Genomic DNA, 24,405 nt, shown 5'->3' with positions numbered 1-24,405 from the left:
CCCCTTAGGTTCCTTTTACATCTTTCTGCAATAAATTAACAAAATTATCTTATTTATAGATTCAGACTTGAAATATTGAAAAAGTAAATATTATGTATACATTGTCTATGAATAGGAAGGGAACAGAGGGATGTAAGAGAACACAGTTTTAATATGGAAGGGCAAAACCTGTCAGCGCATGCTTGGAGGACTGAAGAGCCTGCTTCTGTGCTGTATCGTTTTTTTGTACTGCACCGTTCTCCATCTGCTGCATCACAGTAAAATTTTTATTGATTGAGGGTTTTCAATGGCAGTGCCTCTACCCAGCAGTCCCCGCGCTGATAAAGGTCCCTGATTAACATTACAGGACAGCACTGCGCAAGCGTCATGCCGTTGAATTCTTTGGAATGTGTGCGCTGAGAGTAATGGCGACGGGGAAAGACGTTCTTTTGTCACATTCGCAGTCGGTAAAGGTTGAAAGTGCGACGGGAGCGATGGAAACCACAGAGGCCCGGGAGGGGTTTCTAAACACCTCTGGAAGGCAATGAAAACTAAAAATGAATCTACAGGTGCTGTATTTCCAGATCCAGGCCCTTGCCCAAAAAGCGGTTCCGGTTTAGTGGTCGCCATCTTGACTGGGTTCCTATCGTGAGTGGGGTTCGAACGGTCTCAGCTGGGTCCTAGCGCCAGGCGTGTAACCGTAATTAACAATGGGGTTTTTAGCAGCTTCACCCATTCCCAGCCACAGCTGACCTATGCAGCCTCGAGTTGCCATGGGCCTTGGATACATTCAGTTGAGTGGCTGTGGCTGCAACTCCTGATACGTAGAAGAGCTGAACTTCTCGTTTTGTGTCACTTCAGCCCTGATTTCTCATCTGTGGCTGCTCAACGTGGAGAAGAGTTGGTGAGTCAGGGAATTCTGGCTAAAACAGCATTGTGTAATATAGAACATATAGAACAATACAGCACAGAACAGGCCCTTCAGCCCTCAATGTTGCGCTGACCTGTGAATTAATCTAAGCACCTCCCCCTACACTATCCCATCATTATCCATATGCTTATCCAAGGACTGTTTAAATGCCCCTAATGTGGCTGAGTTCACTACATTGGCAGGCAGGGCGTTCCACGCCCTTACCACTCTCTGAGTAAAGAACCTGCCTCTGACATCTGTCTTAAATCTATCACCCCTCAATTTGTAGCTATGCCCCCTTATACAAGTTGAAGTCATCATCCTCGGAAAAAGACTCTCACTGTCCACCCTATCTAATCCTCTGATCATCTTGGATATCTCTATTAAATGCCCTCTTAGCCTCCTTTGTATTATTACTGAGCATTCTTATTTAAGAAACTGGAACAGTCGTCAGCGCAGCGAGCTTTCTCTATCATTCTGGTAAGATCATGGCTGATCAGATTGTTACTTTAATTCTACTTTCCTGCCTGCCCTCCATGAGAAGTGTCTTCCATGCCCAGCTGTCCCTGGGCACACACTGCTAACCATTACATTTGATACCTTCCACAATGGTAACATGTCAGCATAAGGGGAGGCAATCATCTCGTGGTATTCTCACTGGCCTGTTAATCCAGAGACCCAGGTGTTGTTCTGGGGACCTGGGTTTGAATCTTGCCACGGCAGATGGTGGAAATTGATTTCAATAAATAGCTAGAATTAAGAGTCTAATGATGACCGTGAATCCATTGTCGATTGTTGGAAAAATCATCTGGCTCACTAAAGTTCTTCAGGGATGGAAATTGCCATCCTTACCTGGTCTGGCCTACATGTGACTCGAGGCCCACAGCAATGTGGTTGACTCGTAACTGCCGTCTGGGCAATTAGGGATGGGCAATAAGTGTTGGCCTAGCCAGCGGTGCCCTCATCCCAGGAAGGAATATGGAGTAAAAAAAAGTCTCATTGACGCTGGGAATTTCCTCATGACTTTGTTCTTTATTTTTGCTTTTATTAGTTTTGAGTGGAAAGAACATTCTGTCACAGAAATATTACAGTGTGGAAGGAGACCTTTTGACCAGCCGTGTCTGCACTGGCTCTTCACAATATCAATCTGACTGACTGAGAAGCTAGAATTATTTACTCTAAATTGCCATCAATGGACTGATCATGATTCTGGCATTGAGGTTGTTGACTTGCTCACCGAGCTGGCTTGTTTTTGTTTTCAAGGTGAGCAAGTCAACAATCTCACCCACGACCTGAGCTACAAATCATTGCAAAATACTGACATTCTGTATTTCTTTTACAGAGGATTGGGAGAAGCTGATTTGTGAATGGCAAATGCAAAGTAAACATCACTAGTCAGGATCTGATTATCATCAGCTTTTCAATGTGGAAATAGAAATGCTTGCCTCTTCTGTCTGTTGGGGAAAACTTCATCGTGAGACACAGAAACACCCAAATGAGAATGTTACCGTGCACTGACTGTGTAAAGAGCTTTAACCAATTACGATGCCTGAATAAGCATTCCACCATTCTCAACCCAGAGAAATTACACGTTTTTTTATGTAAAAGAGGTTTCAGCAAATCATCCAACCTGGAGAGACACAAAGACACCAGCACCATGGACAAACCATGGAAATGTGAGTACTGTGGGAAGAGATTCAGTTGGCCATCCCAGCTGGAAATACATGGACGCACTCTCACGGGGGCCAGGCCGTTCACCTGCTCCAAGTGTGGAAGAGGATTCAGAGAGTCATCCAACCTGCTTGCTCACCAGCGGGTTCACACTAATGACAGACCTTTTAAATGTTCAGACTGTGGAAAGTGCTACAAATGTTCTGGTGACCTGATGTCCCATAAACGTGTTCACACCAATGAGAAACCTTTCAGGTGCTCTCACTGCAAGACTGGAGTCAGAAAATCATCTGAACTCTGTGTACATCAGCGCACCCACACTGGGGAGAGGCCATATACCTGCTCTGCATGCAGGAAGGGATTCATTAATTCATCCAACCTGTTGAGACACCAGCGAGTTCATTCTGTGAAGAGAACTTTTAAATGTTCTGACTGTGAGGAGACTTTTAAAAGTAGCAATAACCTGCTGAGACACCAACGCACTCACACTGGAGAGAAGCCATTCACCTGCTCTGTGTGTGGGAAAGCATTTACACGATCATCGACCCTGGTCACACACCAGCGAATTCACACTGGGGAGCGACCATTCACCTGCTCCATGTGTGTAAAGAAATTCACATGTGCATCTCACCTTCTGAAACACCAACGCACTCATACAGAGGACAGGCCATTTACTTGCTCTGTTTGTGGGAAGGGATTCACTGAGTCATCCAATCTGCTGCAACATCAGCGAGTTCACAACTGACTGGGAGTCAGATTCTGACAGTATTGCTGCTGGTCATTACAGCCAGGACTGAACTAGCAAGTTGATCTTGAGGAGAGCAAGAAGTGCGTTCCAGCCATTTTCTTCCATGGCACAGAAATCCTAGCCCTTGATCAGAAAACCCTTTTACAATTGTGTATAAAGTCAGAAATAACAATGATGAAAGCTGGAAATGTGCTATCAAATCAAAATTTATGTAGAACGATGACCTTTCCTGGCTGGAAGTTAATGGGCACATTTCTGCTTTCCCTACATTAGTAAACACAAAACTGGAACAAAACCTTCCATTGCTAATATGGCATCTCTCAGCCTTCTCTTTTCCAAGGAAAAGATCTTCAGGCTTTCCTAGTGAGTATAACCTATTCCTTCATGTGATATTTGTGGTTGAACTTTTACTTTCCTAGCCTTTGCGAATTACGACACATTCAGAAATGTTTCAGATCTGAGGGGTTCAGATTGGAATATTTATATTTACATCATTCTCTCTGTGTCTGTTGGCTTAACCACTTAACCATAGGAGTTTGCTGTTAGTCTGTTGTCGATCAACCAACAAGCATTTATTAGCGAAGCACATTCCACTAAAAAAGAGAACCAATTTTTCTCTTGCATCTTTTAGATCTTTCTGCTGTTTTATCCCGCTAACATTTTAAATCAAACCCATACACCTCAGTGAATAGAGTTTATATTTTTAAAAATGCGGAACTGAATGTGTGCATCAGTGACAGAGGAAATACAAACATAACTGCTGAGAATGAGAAGAGCTCAGCAAAACAAACACCTGGAAAGTAAGGACATCCCCAACTTGACTGTGAGCACACAGCTCATGAAAGATTAAAAATAGAACAGAATTATTGAATGAAACACCTCCCAGTACTCTGTGTACTTAACTATCTAGTGAACTCTTAATATTTGCGAACTATGCTTAGTCACTTAGAAGTGAAAAGTTTTAAAAGCTCAGTTAATTATCACTAAACAATTGAGTATTAAAACTCTAAGAAATGGGAGAATTTAAGAAATAGCGGAAAACGCCAATTATAATTTATTTTCCCATTAATTTGGAAGGATTGGGAAAGAAATTTTTTTCCAACTCCCATACCAAGTGTTCATGACACTCTTGTTTAGTTGGAGGACTGAGCATGAACAGCCGTTCCTCCAACCTTTTGGGGTGTCTGAGGAGTGGGACTGGATCTGGAGCTCCCCTATTGGCTGAAACTCTGCCTCACTTGGAAACTGTTTGTGATTTTAAACCCTGTGCGGCTGGAGCAGACATTTCAAAGCTTTGTTTACACTTTAAACCAGGCAGATTGCCTGTGATTGGCATTGACCTGAAAAATTAACCACCTAATGGCTGATGCCTATATTTTTTTGAGTTGAAACAGGTACGGCATCTGTATATGTTTTGCCTGTCAACAAATAACAGGGTCTTGTGTACTAACACACATGGATTCCAGTGCATGCAAATGGACCACACTGTGAGCTGGACTGACAACTCTAAATTGATTGTCAGTGTAATTCTTAGCAATTAGCAACTGTAATTCATAACTATGAAATACTTTGAAAATGTTGTCAAATTGCAGAATTACATCTAATGCTGTCGTTTGCATTTTACAAGCATGGACTAGTTGAGTATGGTCAGTACCTTGCCATTGCAAACATTCAAAAGGAAATGCTGTTTGATACGATCAGCCAGTCTTTGGGATTATGGCAGACATGCCTAGCATCACACATATCCCATATTACACATTTATGTGATTGGCAGAACATTTTTTGGTTGGACAGCAGCATTCCAGTACTGTTGAACACCAATCCTGTAATTCTGAATGGCAGTAGCAGTTTGAATCAGCTGGTTTCATTTAATGCTCAAAAATTTAAGATACCTTGCCATTTCAGAGTAATCTGAGGTACACAGGGCACTTCTGAGTTTGGAATGTGATAGCTTCTCGTTTGTCATTTGGTGTAAGTTTGGAAAGAGATTCACTCACTCATCCAATCTGCTAAGATACCAGCCAATTCACAAGTTACTTGCGTGACAGAGATTTGCTGCTAAGCACATTTGGAGATGAACAGTGTTCATTGAGGTCTGTTTCTGATAATATTGGATAAATCTCATCCCAGTTATAGGGATTAATATCCTCAATAAAAGTCAAATCATTCAAATATGTTAAACATACAGTGTGTTTAAACTGCTTCTACAATTGTAGTACAATTGATTTGCTGTCAACACAAGGCCTATCTGCTCTAGTAGTGCAAGAAGTGATTGGGAAAGGTTTTCCAGTTGGTTACTTTTCAGACCTAGTCAACCCCATAGATTGACAAATACCTCCGTGTACTCAACATATGTTCAGTATTCACTGTTTATTTCAGGACAGAGTACCTCAAAGTTTAATTCAGTAAATCTTCACATCCCATATCCTGTCATGACATTATTAACGTGGGGCCAAGTTAACTCAGAAATAATGCAACAGCGGAAGAAATGCAACATTTGTACATCTCTAAACACTTAAACTCCAGTCAGATGGTTGACAGGGAGCTGTTGATATGGTCAAGATCACTGTCTTGCCTGCCGCGCTCATCATCAAGCTCTCCACTCCTGTTCACTCTCTTGTCACTGCTCAAGACAATTTGGCCAAATCAGATTGTTCCCATGACTGGGATCCCACTCCCTTTCGCTACTCATCAGACTCAGGATCATCAGATCTGTTTCTTCAACCCTCCAAAAAACCTCCGCATGGTCCCTGGTACAGGCAGTGGAAAAGATTGTGTTACACATTTTAATACACCAGGGACAACCACCCAATCCTTATATTATTTATGGACCGTAAAGTAACATTTAAACCATTAAAAGGAGCTCACCGGTGAGACCAAACAGGAAAGTCCACATGATAAAATTAAAGATCAAAGTACAGGGGATCTAGGATAACTTGATAAGTTGGATACAAAATTGGCTGACTGATGAGACAGTGGGTGATGGGAGGAGGCTGTTTGTGTGACTGGAGGCCAGTGTCCAGTGGTGTACCATTGGGATTAATGCTAGGTCCCTTGCATAATCTTACCCCGCCTCATTTCCAAAAACCAAGTCTAGTCGTACATCCTTTCTCGCTGGACTGAAAACATATTTTGGATTAAAATCCTCATTTACAGCATTGTGGGTGTCTCCAAACCAAACGCACACAAGCTCACTGCCACCATGTCAAGGTCATTTGACGACAGGCAGCAAAACTTAGCCCTGTTAATAAAGTGCAAATCCATGAATGAATAAAACAATGCTGTTGAACAGTTCCCTGAAAATATTTAGGAATTCTTGTCATTTACACTTATTTCCGTACTATTTGGTTCTAAGTTACATTGATTGCCATCCCAATTCACTCTCACATCATAGCTAACAATCTCACCAATGGGAATATCTTTACCCACCATCCCGTGCAGTAGTGAATGTCTCATCCTCACCTTAGCAAGTTTCTTCTTCCTTGGAATGAATTTCTGCAGTGTCTCTTGAATTATCCCAAGAAACCTGTGCCATTATGCTCCATTGGTTCCCTTTCATCAAGAATGTGTTACTTCCTGAAAGAATGACAATAAATTGTTTAAAGTTGATTTCTTACCGAACCACGGACTGCTCACCTTAAAATTTGCTTCATGCCCTGCTAAGTCATCTTTGATCATAACATCCATCACAGGGAATACGTTATAAGTTAATTGGTGCGCAGTTACCTGCATTCTATGTCTATACCCATTTGAATAAAGGATTTAAATTTCTTTGTTTCCCAATCTCTGAATCTTCCCCAAATCTAGGGAATTTTCAAATCCAAAACCAAAACCAACACATCAACTCTCTGGTCATTTCCTTTAAATTCCAGGATGCTGTCCATCAGGACTCAGCGTGTCTCAGCATGTAGTTCCGACAATTCACTCAATATGTTTCTCTGGTGATTGTAATTTTCTTCAGTTCCTCCATTTCCTGATTAATTCCTGCTTATTGAATAAGGCCAATGAAAAATACCCGTTCAATTCACCTGCCATCTGTTTGTTTTCTATTAGTAATTCGTCAGACTTTTCTCCTTTAGTACAGATGCTTCCTTTATGAACTTTGTTTTAAATATGCAGGGAAACTGCTAAACTGTCTTCGTATTTTGGCTAACTTTGTCTCCTACTTTTTTTTTCTCTCCTTATTAATCTTGTAGTCATTCTTTGCCATTTTATACCTTCTGCTTTGTCTAATCTGCCACCCATACTTCAGCAATTGTATGCTTCTTCTTTGTAGTTGACATCATCTTAAATGCATTTTATAGTTACCCGCAGATGATGTAATATTTCCTCCATTTTTTCCCAGTTTCCAATCCTCCAATGTCATGAATCCTTCAATATCCTGCTCCAAATCCATGTCATCCTGTCACCATATCTGTGTGATGATTACTGGAGCATACTTATTGACTTGGAACTTTTCTTTCTCACTCAAATGTATCTGATGGGTGTATACTGATGTATCCCCTTAATTATTTGCCATTGTATCTCAACCGACCTCTGAAGCTAAATTGCCACTTCACTCTAGCTCTGATTTCACACCCACATGACTGCCCTAATTTAAGTTTAAAATAATAGTCTGATACCCACTCCTGTCCCCGAAAATGGTTGTAAAATTCCATCAGATTAGGGTCACTGCTACCTCTGAGTGCCTTCACTGTGAGGTTGTTAATTAAACCTCTGTCATTGCACAACATCAAGTCCAGTACAACTGGCTCTCTGGTTAGCTCTAGAATATGCTGTTCAAAGCGACTATTTTGAGAACATTTTATGAACTCTTCATCAAGGCTACATTAGCGCATCTGATTTTTCCAGTTTAGGTGCAGTTTAAATTCCTCATTTCCCACCATGCTGGTGCTGGTGCTGGTGCAGGTCCCACACAGCCCTGAACCCACTTGTTCTCACCAGCCTGTGATGCACACATTCATTTCTCTAATCTGATTTGAATGTTTGGGGATGGGGGAGGTTATGAGAGCCACATGCAGTCCCAGAATTCCCTGCATCTTATTACAGAATCGAAGGACAGAATTTGATCCCCAGTGTCTGTGCATGAGCACCACATCGTGTCCCAATCCTTCATCGTTTCCATTCACGTAATTGTCCAATTCTCTTTTAAAGGGGTTGAATGAACCTGACAATGCATTCTCCCACTTGCAATGGGAAAGGTGTTTCACCCTCCTCATATGAGAATTCCTTTGTTAGTCTCATTGAACTGGTATCCTCTGCTTCTGATTTCACCAACACAGTGAACAATGTCTCACTATCGACTCTGTTCTGATATCTCAGGATTCTGCACACACAAATCAGATCTCAAGTTAACTTCCCTTCTCCAAGGAGAAAAGCCTCATGCCACCAATAAAAGCAAAATGTTGCAGACGTTGCATAATTGGAAACAAAGAATACAGGACTACATTCTCAGGGTTTGAAATGTTAACTATTCTTCCTCACCAGATGCTACCAGACCTGCTGTGTTTGTCCGATTTCTGTTTTAGTTTAAAATTTCCAATGTTCACAGGGGTTTGTTTTATTGAAATGAAATCTCCATACTGCTTTGATTATCTACAGTTCTTTTGTACCAGTGCACCAGTCTTCCTTCTATCCAGTTGCTGCATCCTTTATTTTCATTTCAAATTCATTGTAACTTGTGATATTTAACACCCAGTTATGGCCACCTTCTGGCCAGACTGCCTGTGATGTCACTGTCAAACCATCGAAGCTGCATTTTGCGCTTCAACTTCAGTCCATTTGTGTATCTGACTCTATGACAGTCCATAAACCTCATTCTCTCAAGTCTTAGACCTTCCCTTGTTCTTGTTTGCAAATACTACCTTTTTCACACTGTTTGAATTCTCACATTTCTTATGTGTGCCAATCATCTAAATCCTGTACCATCACTTTGGGTGTGATAACATACTGGCTGTGTGTTAGAAGGATTTCCTCATGCTGAGGAAATACTACATTCTTTTTGGTTCCAACAAGAATTGACTGAGAAAGAGAGAGAAAAGAACATCTCCAGTGACATAAAATCAGGTGAGATGAAATATCGCCATACATTCATTTCTCCACATATGTGTCTGTGTGAGATAGTAACAGTATCTGCCAGATTTGCTGCTTCACTGGTCGTGAATACTTGGTGCTTATCAAAATAAGTTTATAAATTTGAAAGACTGCTATTTGAATTATTTCATGATGGTAATTTCCCATAACTTCTCAAAATGTTTCTCTAACTTCAACTAAAGCTGAGTTTCCTGACATACGCAATGCAGAAAGCTCTACTTGTGCAGACTTTGTGAAAACCCTACTAGTTACAAAACAAAATGCGGTGGGGCCCAAGTAAGCTTGAAGATTAACAACCGGTTGGTAAGAATTCATTGGCAGTACAGGCTGGTGTACTGCACGTGTGTGTTTTGCGCATGTACACTAATGGAGGTTTCGGGGGGGTATCAGTAAATGTCACCCTCCATTCATAAGCTTTAGAGACGAGCAGATAAGCATTCATTGTTGTCACTTAGAAAGCTTCCTACATTGCAGACTGTTCTCCTGGGGAGCTGGTGTATACTGTCATAGCATGCCAAAATACTTTGTAACATGGGAGTCCAAATCACTTTTCGTCATTTAATCTGTGCAACGACCTTCTTAAATGGGGTAAAGCATGTCTTGGCTCCATCCTTGTTAATTTAGATACAAAGCATAGATTCTTGGGTAAATCAGTTCCCTCAATGGAATCATTATTACCCGTCAGGGTATTACCTGTTTCTTCCTTCTCTATTCTCACCTTTTCCTTGACAAACTCATGTTCTCCAATTTCTTTATCTCTTTGGAGTTTGATTTTTAAAATCCACCTCCTTTTGCATTTCTCCTTGCTTTTCTGTCTCCATTATTCCCTGTTCACTTTGCCTTCTAATTTCATTACTCTCTATTTTTCATTTTCTATAATTTCAGGTATTTATATTTTTCTCAAAGTCCTGTCTCTTTTCATTTATAACTATATATCAGCCAATTCCAACTGTGATATCCTGCTTCAAAGTTTCCTTTCTTCCAATTCTAAATGTTGAAAAATGACTTGAAGTTTCTCATCCTCACAAGATCCTACTTGTACTTCTACCTTCAATTTATTTTCTAATTCTCTTGGTTTAGTTTTCAAAGATTTTAGATTGATCAGTGAATTATCTTTCACTTCCGGAAAACTCTTAGCCACATCTAAACCATTGTTAGGTTTTGTGCAATGAACATGCCCACTACACTCTGCTTTATGCCCTGGAACTATTCTGTAGCTGTTATTTGGACAAGAAAGACACAGATACTTTTTAAAGCTAAGGAACTCCAAAATCCCATCAAGAGACCGCATGACCCTCCACATGTTGTGATCCCAGCTGAAGTCATTGTTAGACAAGCCAGGCAGAAATCTAATAGTTTAACAATGTTATCTCTCACTAAAACATAAGCATATAGTGCTGCAGATTTTGCTTTAACAATTAAATAGAAACTAACTAGCAAAAGAGATGAATATAAAATAGAATAAAACAAACTATTCACTTATAATACAATTTGAGTAATTTATTTTTAAAAACACAGTAAATATATAACCACACAAATTGCAAAAACCCAGTCATAAATTAAAAAGAAACAAAATAGCTTTTGTACATTACCCAATACAGCACTCATTGAAACATAGTAACTGGGAGCAGGAACAGACCGTTCAGCATTTGAGTCTGCCTTGCCATTCATCGTGATCGTGACTGATCCTCATCTCAGTACAACATTCCTGCTTTTGCCCTGCACTTGCTGACACCTTTAAAGTCTTAAAAAAATCCATCTGTCTGTTGAATATATTCAGACTTGGCTTCACAGCCTTCTATGGGTGAAAATTCTACAGGTTCACGACCCTTTCAATGAATAAGTGTTTTTCATTTCAGTCCTAAATGGCCTAGCCTGTATCCAAGAGTTATGCAGTACTCACACCAGAGCCTCTGTGTCTGCACCTTTGTAGGTTTAACACACTTTTGGCTTTAATGCTTTAATGTTACAGCTTCTCCCTGGAGCTATTATGTACTCAAGCTTAAATATGCTCAGCTTAAAATAACGGCTTTAAGGTTTAGTTACAACACGTCTGGTGTGGGCAAACTCTAACTCCTCATTCTAAGGTTATCTAGTTCACGATATCTCCTTCACTATTTAGTGAACTGAACTGCAGGGCATTCCTCATCCAATAACTTCACAAGTCCGCTCAAAACTCAAAGTAAAAGTGAAAGCTGAAGTCTCCCTCTCTGAGCAATGAGCGTTTTGCTCAACTGTTTAAAAGAAAGTTTTGTAAATCTCTATCAAACCTTGAGGCCCCATTATTTTCCTTAACGGGTTAGAAAATAATCTAAGAAGAACAAAAAATCCGTAAGAGGTGCTCGCAAAGATATCCAATTTACAGCCAGGCCTCAAAAACCTGTTTTAAAGTAAACCGCTGTGGCTACAGTAATACGAGATAATTATTAATTTCAGATGCACAGGAAACACACTGCTTACTAACCCAAATCCAAAGAAAAATTGCAATAAATGGAACTTGAGGAGATCTGTCTAATCCAAGTTCCCCACTGAGAAGGTGATAGTATTCTTGTTGTTGAACTGTTGCAGACAAGGTGGTGAAGGTACAACCATAAGCTTTCTGATAAAGATTTATAGAATCTTCATCAGCAACAATTCAGGAACAGCAACTTATGTCCAAATCAGAATGTGACTTGAAGGGAATTTGGAGATAATGTTTACACAGACCTGCTGCTCTTGGCTTTCCAACTTGTGGAGGTGACAGGTTCCATCAAACCTCACATTGAGATGCAAATATAGAAATCCTTCCTTGCTGACTTCCCAACTTCTCTTGTGTCGGCCAAAACCTGGTGGTAGGTTGCACTTCCTGATGGACACTTATGTAAGTTGGTAAAATCTGGCAGCTTTCAGACTCTTCCTTTCACCTGCTGACCCCATGAAAGAGCAGCTTTATTCAGCTCAATTTCACAATCTTGCTTTGAATTTTTGTTTAAAAAACAGAAGTTGCTGGAAAGGCTCAGCAAATCTGATAACTTTGATTTTTCTTCACAGAAGTTAACATTTCAGGTCTGGTGACCCGGACGTTCAGAGGAAGGGTCATTGGACCCAGAACATTAACTTTGATTTATCTTCACAGACGCTGCCAGACTTGCTGATCTTTCCCAGCAGCTTCCAGTTTTGTTCCTGATTTACAGCATCCAGTGTTCTTTCAGTTTTTATTTTGTATTTTTGTTGTTTCTCTCTCTCTCTCCCTCTCTCTCTCTCATTCCCTTTTTTCAATTCGTTTCACCAGATATTAGATGGGGAACATGTACAAGTGGAAAACTCAAATATCACATCAGGATCTGACAGTGATGCTTGATTCCTGGAAACAGAAAGCACCCCATTCACAGAGTGAAGAAACTGCAGCACGTTGTGGATGTGGATGAGGCTACAGTTGATCATCTGGATTGCGAAAACACAAGCAGAGTCACATTGGGGAGAAACCATATAAATGTAGAGACTGTGAGAATGTATTCAATTATTCATATGAGCTGGAATATCATTGACGCAGTCATCCAGGAGAGAGGTTGTTCTGTTGCAGTGAATGTGGTGAAGCATTTGTTCATTCATCCACCTTGCTGATGGCCTAGCAGGTTCACACTGGAGAGAGGCCATTTAACTTTTCTGTGTGTGGGAAGAGGTACATATTTTTATTTGCAAAATTGAGACAGTATCATTGCTGTGACTGGGATAAGAGCTTTAAATGTCCGTGGGGACTGAGGGAGAGCCAGCACATTCCCATAGGATACTCCCCATTCCAAAGCTCTTACTGCAGCAAGAAATTCAGGCGATCATCCAGCCTGTCGATACATCAGCGAATTCACACTGGGGAGAGAGCTTTCACATGCTCTTGTGTGTGGGAAGGGATTCATTAATTCGTCCAAGCTGCTAGTACACCAGTATCTACGCTGGGGAGAAATCTTTCAAATGCCGAGGTTCAGGAGCAATCAAAAGGAAATTGGGCAAGTGCTTGAAAGAACATAGTTTCAGGCTGATTGAGGAGGCAGCGGCGGAGAGGGTGAAGTTTGAAACCCAGTCATGTCACTGCAGACAGGTCGCCATGTCAACACTGACAAACATTCCGTTCCACATTGTTTCACACAAGTGGCTAGAATGTCAGAGTAAAATCTTAAATAATGGGCAAGGTTATTATCTGAAATGTGCAGCCAGAGAGGGTGGTAGAGGCAGATTTACTGGAGATTTACAAGAGGAGATTGTCACTCGGTGAATTTCAGTGTCAGGTGGTCACCCGAATGTTACAGGAAGTAGCTGAAGGATTGATAATTGCTGATTTGAGACTCAGGGACCAGCACCAGCGCCACCATCAGCTTCCATCTCCCCACTCCCTCAATAATAAACCCTCCAGTGCAGACTGTTAACTGGTATCAATTTCCCTCTGCATCTTACAATTGGGGCACTGTCGAGTGGAGGCTAGTGCTTGTTCAGCAATTCCCTGTAACTAACACAGTGCAAGTTCTGTTCTGCAGCCTCGGAGCTGAATGGCCTGAAAAAGTTCCTGTTGCCCTGCCCTTACTTGGCCTGTTTGGGCCCATGACCTTCTGTAAAGTTGCTCAGTGGCAAAGTGTGAAAATATTGCCCACTTGAATTGAGGTTTGTGTCCTACAGAAAGGAGACTGGAGGCATGGTGTCATGATGCAATGATAAACGGCCTCTCCCTCAATGTCAGCAAAACAAAAGAACGAATCATTGACTTCAGGAAGAAGGGAGGAGAACACATTCCCATCTAAGTCAACAGAGCGGAAATTGAGAGTTAAGTTTCCAGGAGTGATGATAAAAAATCAAGAAACTGGCCTGGACTTACCAGTTAGATGTGACGGTCAAGAAGGCACAATGACATCTCTTCTGCAGGCAGCTTAGGAAATTTGCCAAGTCCATAAGGACCATCACCAACTTTTACAGATGCATCATAGAAAGCATACTGCCCTGGGTTCAAAATGCCCTGGTACGGCAACTGCTCTGCCCAGGACTGAACTAACTGTAGAAGATGGTGTGCGCAGGCCACACCATCACGGAAGCCAACCTTCCACCCATGGACTACATGCCTACAAAGAAAGGCTACCAACATCATAAAAGACCCCTCCCACTGTGTAATGCTCTCCCACAACCTCTTCCATCAGGCAGACGATACAGTAGCTTGAACAAACGCACCAGCAGGTTCAAGAACAGCTTTTTTCCGGACTTTATTAGACTGATGAATGGGCTATCTAACTTCAAATCATGTTCAAATGCTGATCTTGCTCAGCACATCTCCTGTGTGACGTAAGCTACACACCTCACTCTGTCCCAGCATCCTTTGACCTGTATGTCCTTGCTTACTATGATTTGCCTGCAGTGGTCACAAGACAAAGTTTTACACCGTACATATGGTAGTAAATAAATAAAGTCAAATCTCGAGGTGTTCTCTCGTCTAGTCAGGGCTGTCCGCACCACAGTCCTCCCTCCAGTCTGATTGCTAGGTTTCACCTCTGAGCCCTTCACCTACTGCTGTCCTGCTGCTGATCTTGACCTCAGGCATTTTCTTGCTGCTAACCACCATTTCTCTAGGTGTAGTCACTGTGTGCCTCAAAGTCTGACTATCAGTTTCTGAGGCCTTTGGACAGACTGGACAGGACGTAATACCATTTAAGACAAGCGCCGTTGTTTACTATAACCCACATGCAGAGGCATCTGATGGGCAGAATAGTCTACTCCCGTGTTGCTATGACTTGTAATGTTTTTTAATGTACTTTTCTTTATTCTGGTATTTAACAAAATAAAACAGAGCAATCCTAGAAAGATGCTAGAAGTCCTTGCTCACCTGGCAGATGAAATGCCAATTGTATCATCGTGTCTGAGGTTAACATTCTCCATCTATTTTAATACAGACTTTGATCAGGTCTATTTTAAAAGTGAGCACCAGGCATGGTTACATTGTAATGGCAACAGTCAATTTCAGATTAGAAGTTTCAACATGTTTACTTTTATTCTGGAACAGTTGACAGTTTGACATCAGTATCTGAACTGACACACATTTCCAGGATTCAGTCATGTTTTTCCTGACTCGAAACAGACTTAGAAAGTGGCTTCTGTTCTGTGCCTAGGAGTTGGAACCATTAAAAAGTACAGTTGGAAAACATTTGCAGCACACCTCACTGTTAACCCACGTGGGGACTTTTCTGTGAGAACAGAGAGATGGGAAAGACCAATGTGCTATTTGCCTCTCACAGTGTGTCCCCGAGGAGTGTGTCCAGGCTACGGGTTCTGTTCCTACCAACGCTCCCTCTCCAGATTATCCTTTGAGATCCAACAGATGATGTTAAACACTGATTTGGGAAAGAATATCAACAATAATGTTTTTAATTCAGTAAAACTGAAGTACTAACCATGTATCTAGAATACCAAGAATTGTCAATATGAGCAAAAGCAAAACCCAGCGATCAGAACATTATTTACTCTAGGAGCGACTAACTGCAGGATCTAAATCCCTGCAGTCACTAGCAAACTCACAAGTATCTCAGTTGGTGAGATGACTGAGTGACTATTGGCCCACACACGAAGCAGGTGACCCGCTTCTCACCAGTGTCTGTGGGATTTTGTGGACACCAAGTCCATTTTGCTTTTAAGACTATGTTCACAGAATATAGAGAAGTTTTCTTATCAAAATGAGCAAGTCGCTATACAATGAGATAAATGATTGATTTGAATCCTTTGCCACACGCAGAACAGATGATGGCTCTCTCCCTGCTGTATGAATTTGCAGATGGACAGTGAATTCCCATGATCGTCTCCAGCCTTTCCCATGGTGAGAACACCTGAATGGTCTCGTCAATGTGAGCACCTTGGCAAGTCAGCTCCACAGAACACACACACACACCACACCCTGCAATCAGATATTTAAAAGCTCTTTTGGCAATGCACACTTGATATTAAACAAATTTCTGTTTAATTTGGGAATCAGCAGTTTTGGGGATAAGGCAGGAAAGTACAGTTGAAGATTTTCTGGAACAACCAAAGTTGCTGGAAAAGCTCAGGCGGTCTGGCAGCGTCTATAACGAAAAAAACAGAGTTAGTGTTTCGGGTCCGGTGACCCTTCCTCAGAACTGGGTGAGAACGCAGAGGAATAAAGCTGAGGCCTTTGCTGAGTACAGAACGTTCAGCATCAGAGAGCAGAAGGTTAGGCAGGATGGTGAATACCCGCCAGGAGGTGGAGTTGGGGAGGAGATGGAGGCTGAGGGACGGGGAGGAGAGGAAGTTTCCAAAGGCTCATGGGTATCTCTGAGTTGTTGCATCTTGTGGGCCTTGATGCCTGAAAGGAAAAGAAGAAGTTTCTTATTAGCACAACGAATAAGCCGGAGGATGAAGTGGAACTACAGAGTGGTGCAGCCCTGAGCCAGTGTGATGCGATGCTATTGGAAAGAAAGGTTGAGAGTGTGTATGTGGCACCACATGGCAGTGAGTGTGGATCTCTGGGTGCGGCAACAGCAGCTATCTATGGAACGTTGAACATCTCAGAGATCTATGACAGTGGGAGGATTCAAAACATGATGGATAAAACTTCAGCTGGAATCCACGTGAGGGAAGTCTGAGCTGGAGGTAGTCACTGAAGAATGTGATATGTCTGTGCGAGGAAGTTTTAGCAAATACTTGGGCAAACACCAGGAGTTACGGTGAAATTGATGTCGGTGGACAAGAAGAAAGATCGGAACAGACATCCCATTAGAGAGAGGAGCAGAAATTCTTCAAGGTGGGCATGCCTGGAAGAGATGTGGCAGTGAGTTAAATACTAAATAAAAACTGAAAAAATTGCAGATGCTGTGAAGCAAGAACAAAAACAAAGCTCTGAGGAAGGGTCACTGGACCCAAAACATTAACTCTGTTTTTTCCTTCACAGATGCTGCCAGACCTATTGGGCTTGTCTGAGATAATGGGAACTGCAGATGCTGGAGAATCTGAGATAACAAAGACTGGAGCTGGATGAACACTGCAGGCCAAGCAGCATATTAGGAGCACAAAAGCTGATGTTTCGGGCCTAGCCCCTTCATCAGAGAGGGGGATGGGGAGAGAATTCTGAAATAAATAAGGAGAGAGGGGGAGGCAACCGAAGATGGATAGAGGAGAAGATAGGTGGAGAGGAGATTATGGGTGGGGAGGTAGGGAGGGGATAGGTCAGTCCAGGGAGGACGGAAAGGCCAAGGGTGCAGGATGATTTTAGTAGGTAGGAAATGGAGGTGAGGCTTGAGTTGGGAGGAGGGTATAGGTGAGAGGAAGAACAGTTTAGGGAGGCGGGGACGAGCTGGGCTGGTTTTGGGATGCAGTGGGGGAGGGGAGATTTTGAAGCTGGTGAAGTTCACAGTGATACCATTGGGCTGCAGGGTTCCCAAGCGGAATATGAGTTGCTGTTCCTGCAACCTTTGGGTGGCATCGTTATGGCACTGCAGGAGGCCCATGATGGCCATCTGAGGAATGGGAGGGGGACTTAAAATGGTTCGCGACTGGGAGGTGCAGTTCTTTATTGCGAACCGAGCATAGATTTCTGCAGAGCGGTCCCCAAGCCTCCGCTTGGTTTCCCCAATGTAGAGGTAGCCACAACGGGTACAGTGGATGCAGCACATTGGCGGATGTGCAGGTGAACATCTGCTTAATGTGGAAAGTCATCTTGGGGCCTGGGATGGGGGTAAGGGAGGAGGTGTGGGGGCAATTGGAGCATTTCCTGCGGTTGCAGGCGTAAGTGCTGGATGTGGTGGTGTTGGAGGGGAGTGTGGAGCAGACAAGTGAGTCATGGAGAGAGTGGTCTCTCGGGAAGGCAGACAAGGGTGGGGATGGAAAAATGTCTTTGTTGGTGGGGTCGGATTGCAGATAGCGGAAGTGTCGGAGGATGATGCGTTGTATCCGGAGGTTGGTGGGATGGTATGTGCGGTCTAGGGGGATTCTCTTTTGGCGGTTATTGCGGGGGCGGGATGTGAGGGATGAGTTGTGGGAAAAGCGGGAGACATGGATGAGGGCGTTCTCGACCACTGCGGGGTGGGGGGGTGGTAGGGGGGCGGGAGTGAAGTTGCAGTCCTTGAAGGACGGGGACATCTAGGATGTACGGCAGTGGAATGCCTCATCCTGGGAGCAGATGTGGCGGAAGTGCAGGAATTGTGAAGAGGGAATGGAATTTTTGCAGGAAAGTGGGTGGGAGGAGGTGTATTCTAGGTAGCTGTGGGCTTGAAATAGACATTGGTTTCTAGGTGATTGCCTGAAATAGAGACAGAAGGGTCTAGGAAGGTGAGGGATGTGTTGGAGATGGCCCAGGTGAACTTGAGGTTGGGGCGGAAGGTGTTGGTGAAGTGGATGAACTGTTCAAGTTCCTCTGGGGAGCAAGAGGCGGCGCCGATGCAGTCATCAATGTAACGCGGGAAGAGGTGGGGTTTAGGGCCAGTGTAGGTGTGGAAGAGGGACTATTCCACATAACCTACAAAGAGGCAGGCATAGCTTGGGCCCATGCGGGTACACATGGCCACCCCCTTTGTAGGAAGTGGGAGGAATCAAAAGAGAAGTTGTTGAGGGTGAGGATGAGGGTGTCGGTGGAGGGGGATTGGTCGGGTCTGCAGTACAGGAACAAGCGGGGCGGCCTATAAGCCATTTGCATGGGGAATGCAGATGTATAGGGTCTGGACGCCCATAGTGAAAATGAGGTGTTGGGGACCGGGGAATTGGAAGTTCTGGAGGAGGTGGAGGGACTGGGTGGTGTCATGTATGTCGGTGGGGAGTTCCCAGACCAAGGGGGAGAAAATGGAGTCCAGATAGGTGGAGATGAGTTTTGTCGGACAGGGGCAGGCAGGTTTGTGGATTTTGGGAAGGAGATAGAAGTGGGCGGTGCGGGTTTGGGGAACAATGAGGTTGGAGGCTGTGAGTGGGAGGTCACCTGAGGTGATGAGGTTGTGAATGGTTTGGGAGATGATAACCCACTCTGTTCTCCTGGCAACGGCCTGCAAACCCATCCCCATGCTGATCCCCTAGAAAAAGCATGTGAACCCTTCATTATTCTGATCCCCTGCCAATGGCCTGTGAACCCATCCCCACGCTGTTATCCTAACAGTAACCTGTGAACCCATCCCCCTCTATTATCCTAACAGTGACCTGTGAACCCATCCCCAGTCTATCATCCTGCAGTGACCTGTGAACCCTTCACCACTCTGTTAGCCTAACAGTGACCAGCGAACCCATCCCCACTCTGTCATCCTAACAGTGACCTATAATCCCATCCCCATTCTGTCATCCTAACGGTGACCTGAGATCCCATCCACAATCTGTTCTCACACTAACAGCCAGTTAATCCCTCCCCACTCTGTTCTCCAATCAACAACCTCTGAACCCACCCTACTCCCTTTCTTAGCAAAATCCTGTGAACACGTTCACACTCCATTTCCTCAGCAAGTACCTGTGAAATTATTCCATTTGGACACCCTCGCGGTGGCCTGTGAGCCCATCCTGTCTATGTTACCCTCTCTCTGACCTGTGAACCATCCGCAATCGTTTCTCACAGCAACAACAAGTAAACCCATCCCCTCTCTTCTCTAACAGCAAAACCCTGTGAACGTGCCCCACTCTGTTAACTTAGTAACGGCCTATCAGCACATCTCCACTGTTCTGCAAGCAACAGCCTGTGAACGCATCCTTCCTCAGTTCCCCTACCAACATGCTGCGAACCGGAACCCACAATATTCTTCCTGCTATAGTCTACAAAACCATCCCAACACTGTTGCCTTAGTAACGGCCTGTGAGAGCATTCACACTTCCTTCATGCTATGACTTATGTCGTTGTGTGAACTCATGTTCACTCTTTTCCACAAGCTACAGGGTGCAAAACACCCCAATCTCTTCTCCTGGCAATGACCTATGAACCAATGCCCACCCTTTTCTCATCACAATAGTTGTTATTGCGGGGATGGGGCGTGAGGGATGAGTTGCAGGAAATGTGTGACACATGGTCGAGGGCGTTCTTGACCACTGCGGGGGGTGACTTGTGGCACTTGAAAAACGAGGACATCTGAGATGTATCGGAGTGGAATGCCTCATCCTGGGAGCAGATGCAATGGAGGCATTGCGATTATGGGATGGCATTTTTGCAGGAAGGTGGGTGGTAGGAGGTGTATACTAGGGAGCTGTGGGAGTCGGTGGGCTTGAAATAGATATCGGATTCTAGTGGTTGCCCAAGATGGAGACAGAGAGGTCGAGGAAGGTGAGGGAGGTATTGAGGCATCAATCGCCTCAACCTCTCCACCCTCCCACCCACTACAACCTCGCCCCTGCAGAACTTGCAGCCCTCCGCTCCCTCTGCTCCAACCCCAACCTCACCATGAAACCACCAGGCCTTCCAGTCGCGAACCATTTCAACTCCCCTTCCCATTCTTAAGATAACATGTCCACCCTGGGCCTCCTGCAGTACCACAACGATACCACAATGATACCACACGAAGGTTGCAGGAACAGCAACTCATATTCCGCTTGGAAACTCTGCAGCCCAATGGTATCAATGTGGATTTCACAAGCTTCAATCCCCCCCAGCGCATCCCAAAACCAGCCCAGCTCATCCCTGCCTCCCTAACCTGTCCTTCCTCTCACCTATCCCCTCTTCCCATCTCAAGCTGCACCCCCATTCCGTACCTACTAACCTCATCCTACCCCCTTGACCTGTCCGTCCTCCCTGGACTGACCTATCTCCTCCCTGCCTCCCCACCTACACTCACCTTTATTGGCTCCATCCCTGCCTCTTTAACTTGTCAGTCTCCTCCACCTATCTTGTCCTCTATCCATCTTTGATCCACCTCCCCACTCTCCATATTTATTTCAGATCCCCCTTCCCCTCCCCCATTTCTGATAAAGGGTCGAGGCCCGAAAACTCAGCTTTCCTGCTCCAAAGATGCTGCTTGGCCTGCTGTGTTCATCCAGCTTCACATCGTGGTATCTTGTAAAGTCAGTGAGTTTACATTCACTTTTGCCCTGACAATAAAGTAAGGGACATCAAGGCGCTTTCCCACTTTCTCATTGACATTTCATCATGAAAAACTGGGCATTATCTGATTAACAAAAACTATGTTAACGGTGGTTAATCTCAGCGCAGTGTCAGTTACTGCATATAGAATCTGTCCGTGTATGCTTTGTTTCTGTCTCCCTGTGTGTGTGTTTCTGTGTGTCGGTATATATGTGGCTGTGTTTCGCTGTATGTGTGTATGTTTCTGTGTGTTTGTGTGTTAGTGTGTCTGTGTGGATGTCAGTATCGGATTGTATGTCTGTGCCTCAGTGTGTGCCTCTGTGTCTATCAATGTTTTTGTTTTTTTTTTGTTTTTCTGTGTGTATAAATGTGGCTGTGTGTCTCTAGGTCTGTGTATGTTTGTGTCAGTGTATAAATATGCCTGTGTGTCTCTGTAACTGTATGTGTGAGTGTGAGAGAGATAATGGGAACTGCAGATGCTGGAGAATCTGATATAACAAAGACTGGAGCTGGATGAACACAGCAGGCCAAGCAGCATCTTAGGAGCACAAAAGCTGATGTTTCGGGCCTAGAACCTTCATCAGAAAAGGGGAGATGGGGAGAGGATTCTGAAGTAAATAGGAAGAGGGGAAGGCAGACTGAATACGTACAGAGGAGAAGATAGGAGGAGAGGACAGTATGGGTGGGGAGGTGGGGAGGGTATAGGTCAGTCCGGGGAGGACGGACAGGTCAAGGGAATGGGATGAGGTTAGCAGGTAGGAAATGGAGGTGCGGCTTGAGGTGGGAGGAGGGGATTGGTGAGAGGAAGAACAGGTTAGGCAGCTGCGGGGGAGCTGGGCTGGTTTTGGGATGCAGTGGGGGAAGGGGAGATATTGAAGCTGGTGAAACCCCCATTAATGCCATTGGGCTGCAGGGTTCCCAAGCGGAATATGAGTTGTTGTTTAGTGTTTCTGAGTATGTGCATTAGTATCTGTCTCTCTGTTTGTGTGTGTCTCTGTGCCTGTGTCTCTGTGCAATGGGCTATCTCTTGTCTTGAGGGTGAATCCATTGAAATGTGTTTTGCCCCCACTCCTCTTTCATTATGTCGCTCCCTCTTTTGTTTAAAGTGATACACCTGTCCTGTTAATGTGTGTCTCTGTGTGTTTGCATCTGTATTTCTATCTCTGGCTGCAGTGGGACTCCCTGGGGGGAAATTTGAACAAATGAATCATGAAGGAATTAAAAAGTCATGAATCAAAGACTCATTCTCTCGCTCCCTCTTGCCTCCCCACGACACTACACAAGCCACCGATTTTCTTTTTCGCTTCACAAGGCATCACAGTCTCCGAACCTCTCTGGTTGCAGTTGTTTTGTTCTTCAACCAATATCTTTGGAGACACAAAGCAGTTTTGTCCGGTAGATGTTGTCCTTGAGATATGAACAGAATGAGGCATGAATAAACCCACTGCGTATCTCACTCCCTTCACATTTGAATTTTTTCCCGCTTAGGATCTGGGAGAGTAGATTCCAAAACATGACAAATTGCAGAAAGTGCATTAAGATTCACCATGCCTCCTCACAAAACTGTTTACTCGAAGGTACCTGAATACACTTGCAAAGGGAATACTCTATTAACTGTGTGTAATGTCAGAACAATGCCCAAAGGCAAACCATTTCCTCATTTGCAGAGGGAACACAAACATTTCTGAACATTAGCATATTTATTCAGACCAGTCTCAGTACAGTTGCAATCCTCTCTACACCAGCACACTCTGTATGTGTGTTGCTGTTGCTGTGAGCTAGCTCCTCTCTCTTTCTCTCTGACTGAACCTCTGATGCTTTTCACCCTTCACCATCCCCTGTGTAGTGGCGGGGGACGCCAGCAGATGTCGGCATTGTGTCACTTTAACCAAAAGGGACCAGTCAGTGGTGAGACAGGGGCTTTTTCTTTCCCTCTCTCTATCTCTGAGCTCGCACATCCTCTCTCTCTCCTTCTCTCTGTCCCTTTCTCACCCTCTCCATTTCTCTCCATCCCCCCCCCCCCTCACCCACTCTCTCACCATCTCTCCCCTTTCTTCCACCCCCCTTTCTCTCCACATTTCTCTCTCTTTCTCTCTCTGTCTCCCTCTCTGTCTCGTCCCTTGGCTCTGGGCCACCATTCGGAAAGCTCATGTTTGATGTGATTGTGTTTGAACGCCACCTCCCTGCCGGAAGGAAGGTGATAAATCTAAAACGGCAAGCAAATGGATACTATGAACAAAGACAGCGAACATTAGAAGATATAGAGTGTCAGTGAGAAGCTAATTGTTGAGAATGTGGTGCTTGGGAGTCCTGTCCACTTTCCTTCCATCACTTCATTGAACATTGGGAGACAACTGACTGGATGTAAATTCACTCGACTGGGTTTTTTTTCTTGCTTTTGCGCTCAGAACGTTGCTGGGCAATTGCCCGTATTTCTGGGTAGATGCCAATGCTGTAGATATACTGGCACAGATTGGCTCGTGTCCAGGCCAGTTCTGGAACATGACCCTTCAGTGTTATTGCTGGAGGGTTGTCAGCGCCTACAGCTTTTGTCATATCCAGTTCCTTCAGCTATTTCCCGATATTCCATGGAGTGAGTCAAATTAGTTCAAGATCAACATCAATGACATTGAGGTTTTCAGGAAGAGGCCACAATAAGAAGATACAAAAGGTACGCCTGTGTGATATGGCTGCACTGCATGCAAAACATAACTTTTCACTGTATCTCGGTACATGTGACAGTAATAAATCAAACCACATCAACTCGACACTCCTTGTTGAGGACGGAAACAAACAGTTCTGCCTTGTCAGTGGGATGATGTCCTGTGTTCCCTCAGCGTTGAGCCTGGGAATATTTATGGAGATGTCTCTTTGCGTTATGGCTGTAATTGCCCATGTCCATTCACAGCTCCCCTCAGTAGGACTGCACAGCTCAGACCTGATCTGCTCTGGATGTGAGTTTGCTCGCTGAGCTGGAAGGTTAGTTTTCAGACGTTTTGTCACCAT

The 24,405-nt window shown here is 44.0% G+C and overlaps 1 protein-coding gene across 7 annotated transcripts in view; it reads left to right on the top strand.

Annotated features, from left to right (window-relative positions):
* The window catches only part of LOC132209324 (gastrula zinc finger protein XlCGF7.1-like), a 37,616-nt gene extending 20,185 nt beyond the window's left edge, over positions 1-17,431 (top strand). Inside the window, exons 1-4 of one of the 7 annotated variants that reach the window (XR_009445424.1) lie at positions 384-548; positions 2,232-3,671; positions 9,324-9,374; positions 17,314-17,427. Coding sequence is in view for 3 of the 7 variants with exons in the window: in XM_059644456.1 (XP_059500439.1) it covers positions 2,385-3,305 (921 nt within the window). In the remaining 4 variants the exon portion in view is untranslated. The other 6 variants (XR_009445423.1, XR_009445425.1, XR_009445422.1 and 3 more) reach the window with 6 other exon arrangements.
* The last annotated feature ends 6,974 nt before the right edge of the window (positions 17,432-24,405 follow it).

The sequence above is a fragment of the Stegostoma tigrinum genome, unplaced genomic scaffold (genome assembly GCF_030684315.1).
Source record: "Stegostoma tigrinum isolate sSteTig4 unplaced genomic scaffold, sSteTig4.hap1 scaffold_86, whole genome shotgun sequence".
NCBI lineage: Eukaryota > Metazoa > Chordata > Chondrichthyes > Orectolobiformes > Stegostomatidae > Stegostoma > Stegostoma tigrinum.
Note: the sequence above shows the minus strand (reverse complement) of the source record. Positions and strands in the feature narration are given on the sequence as shown.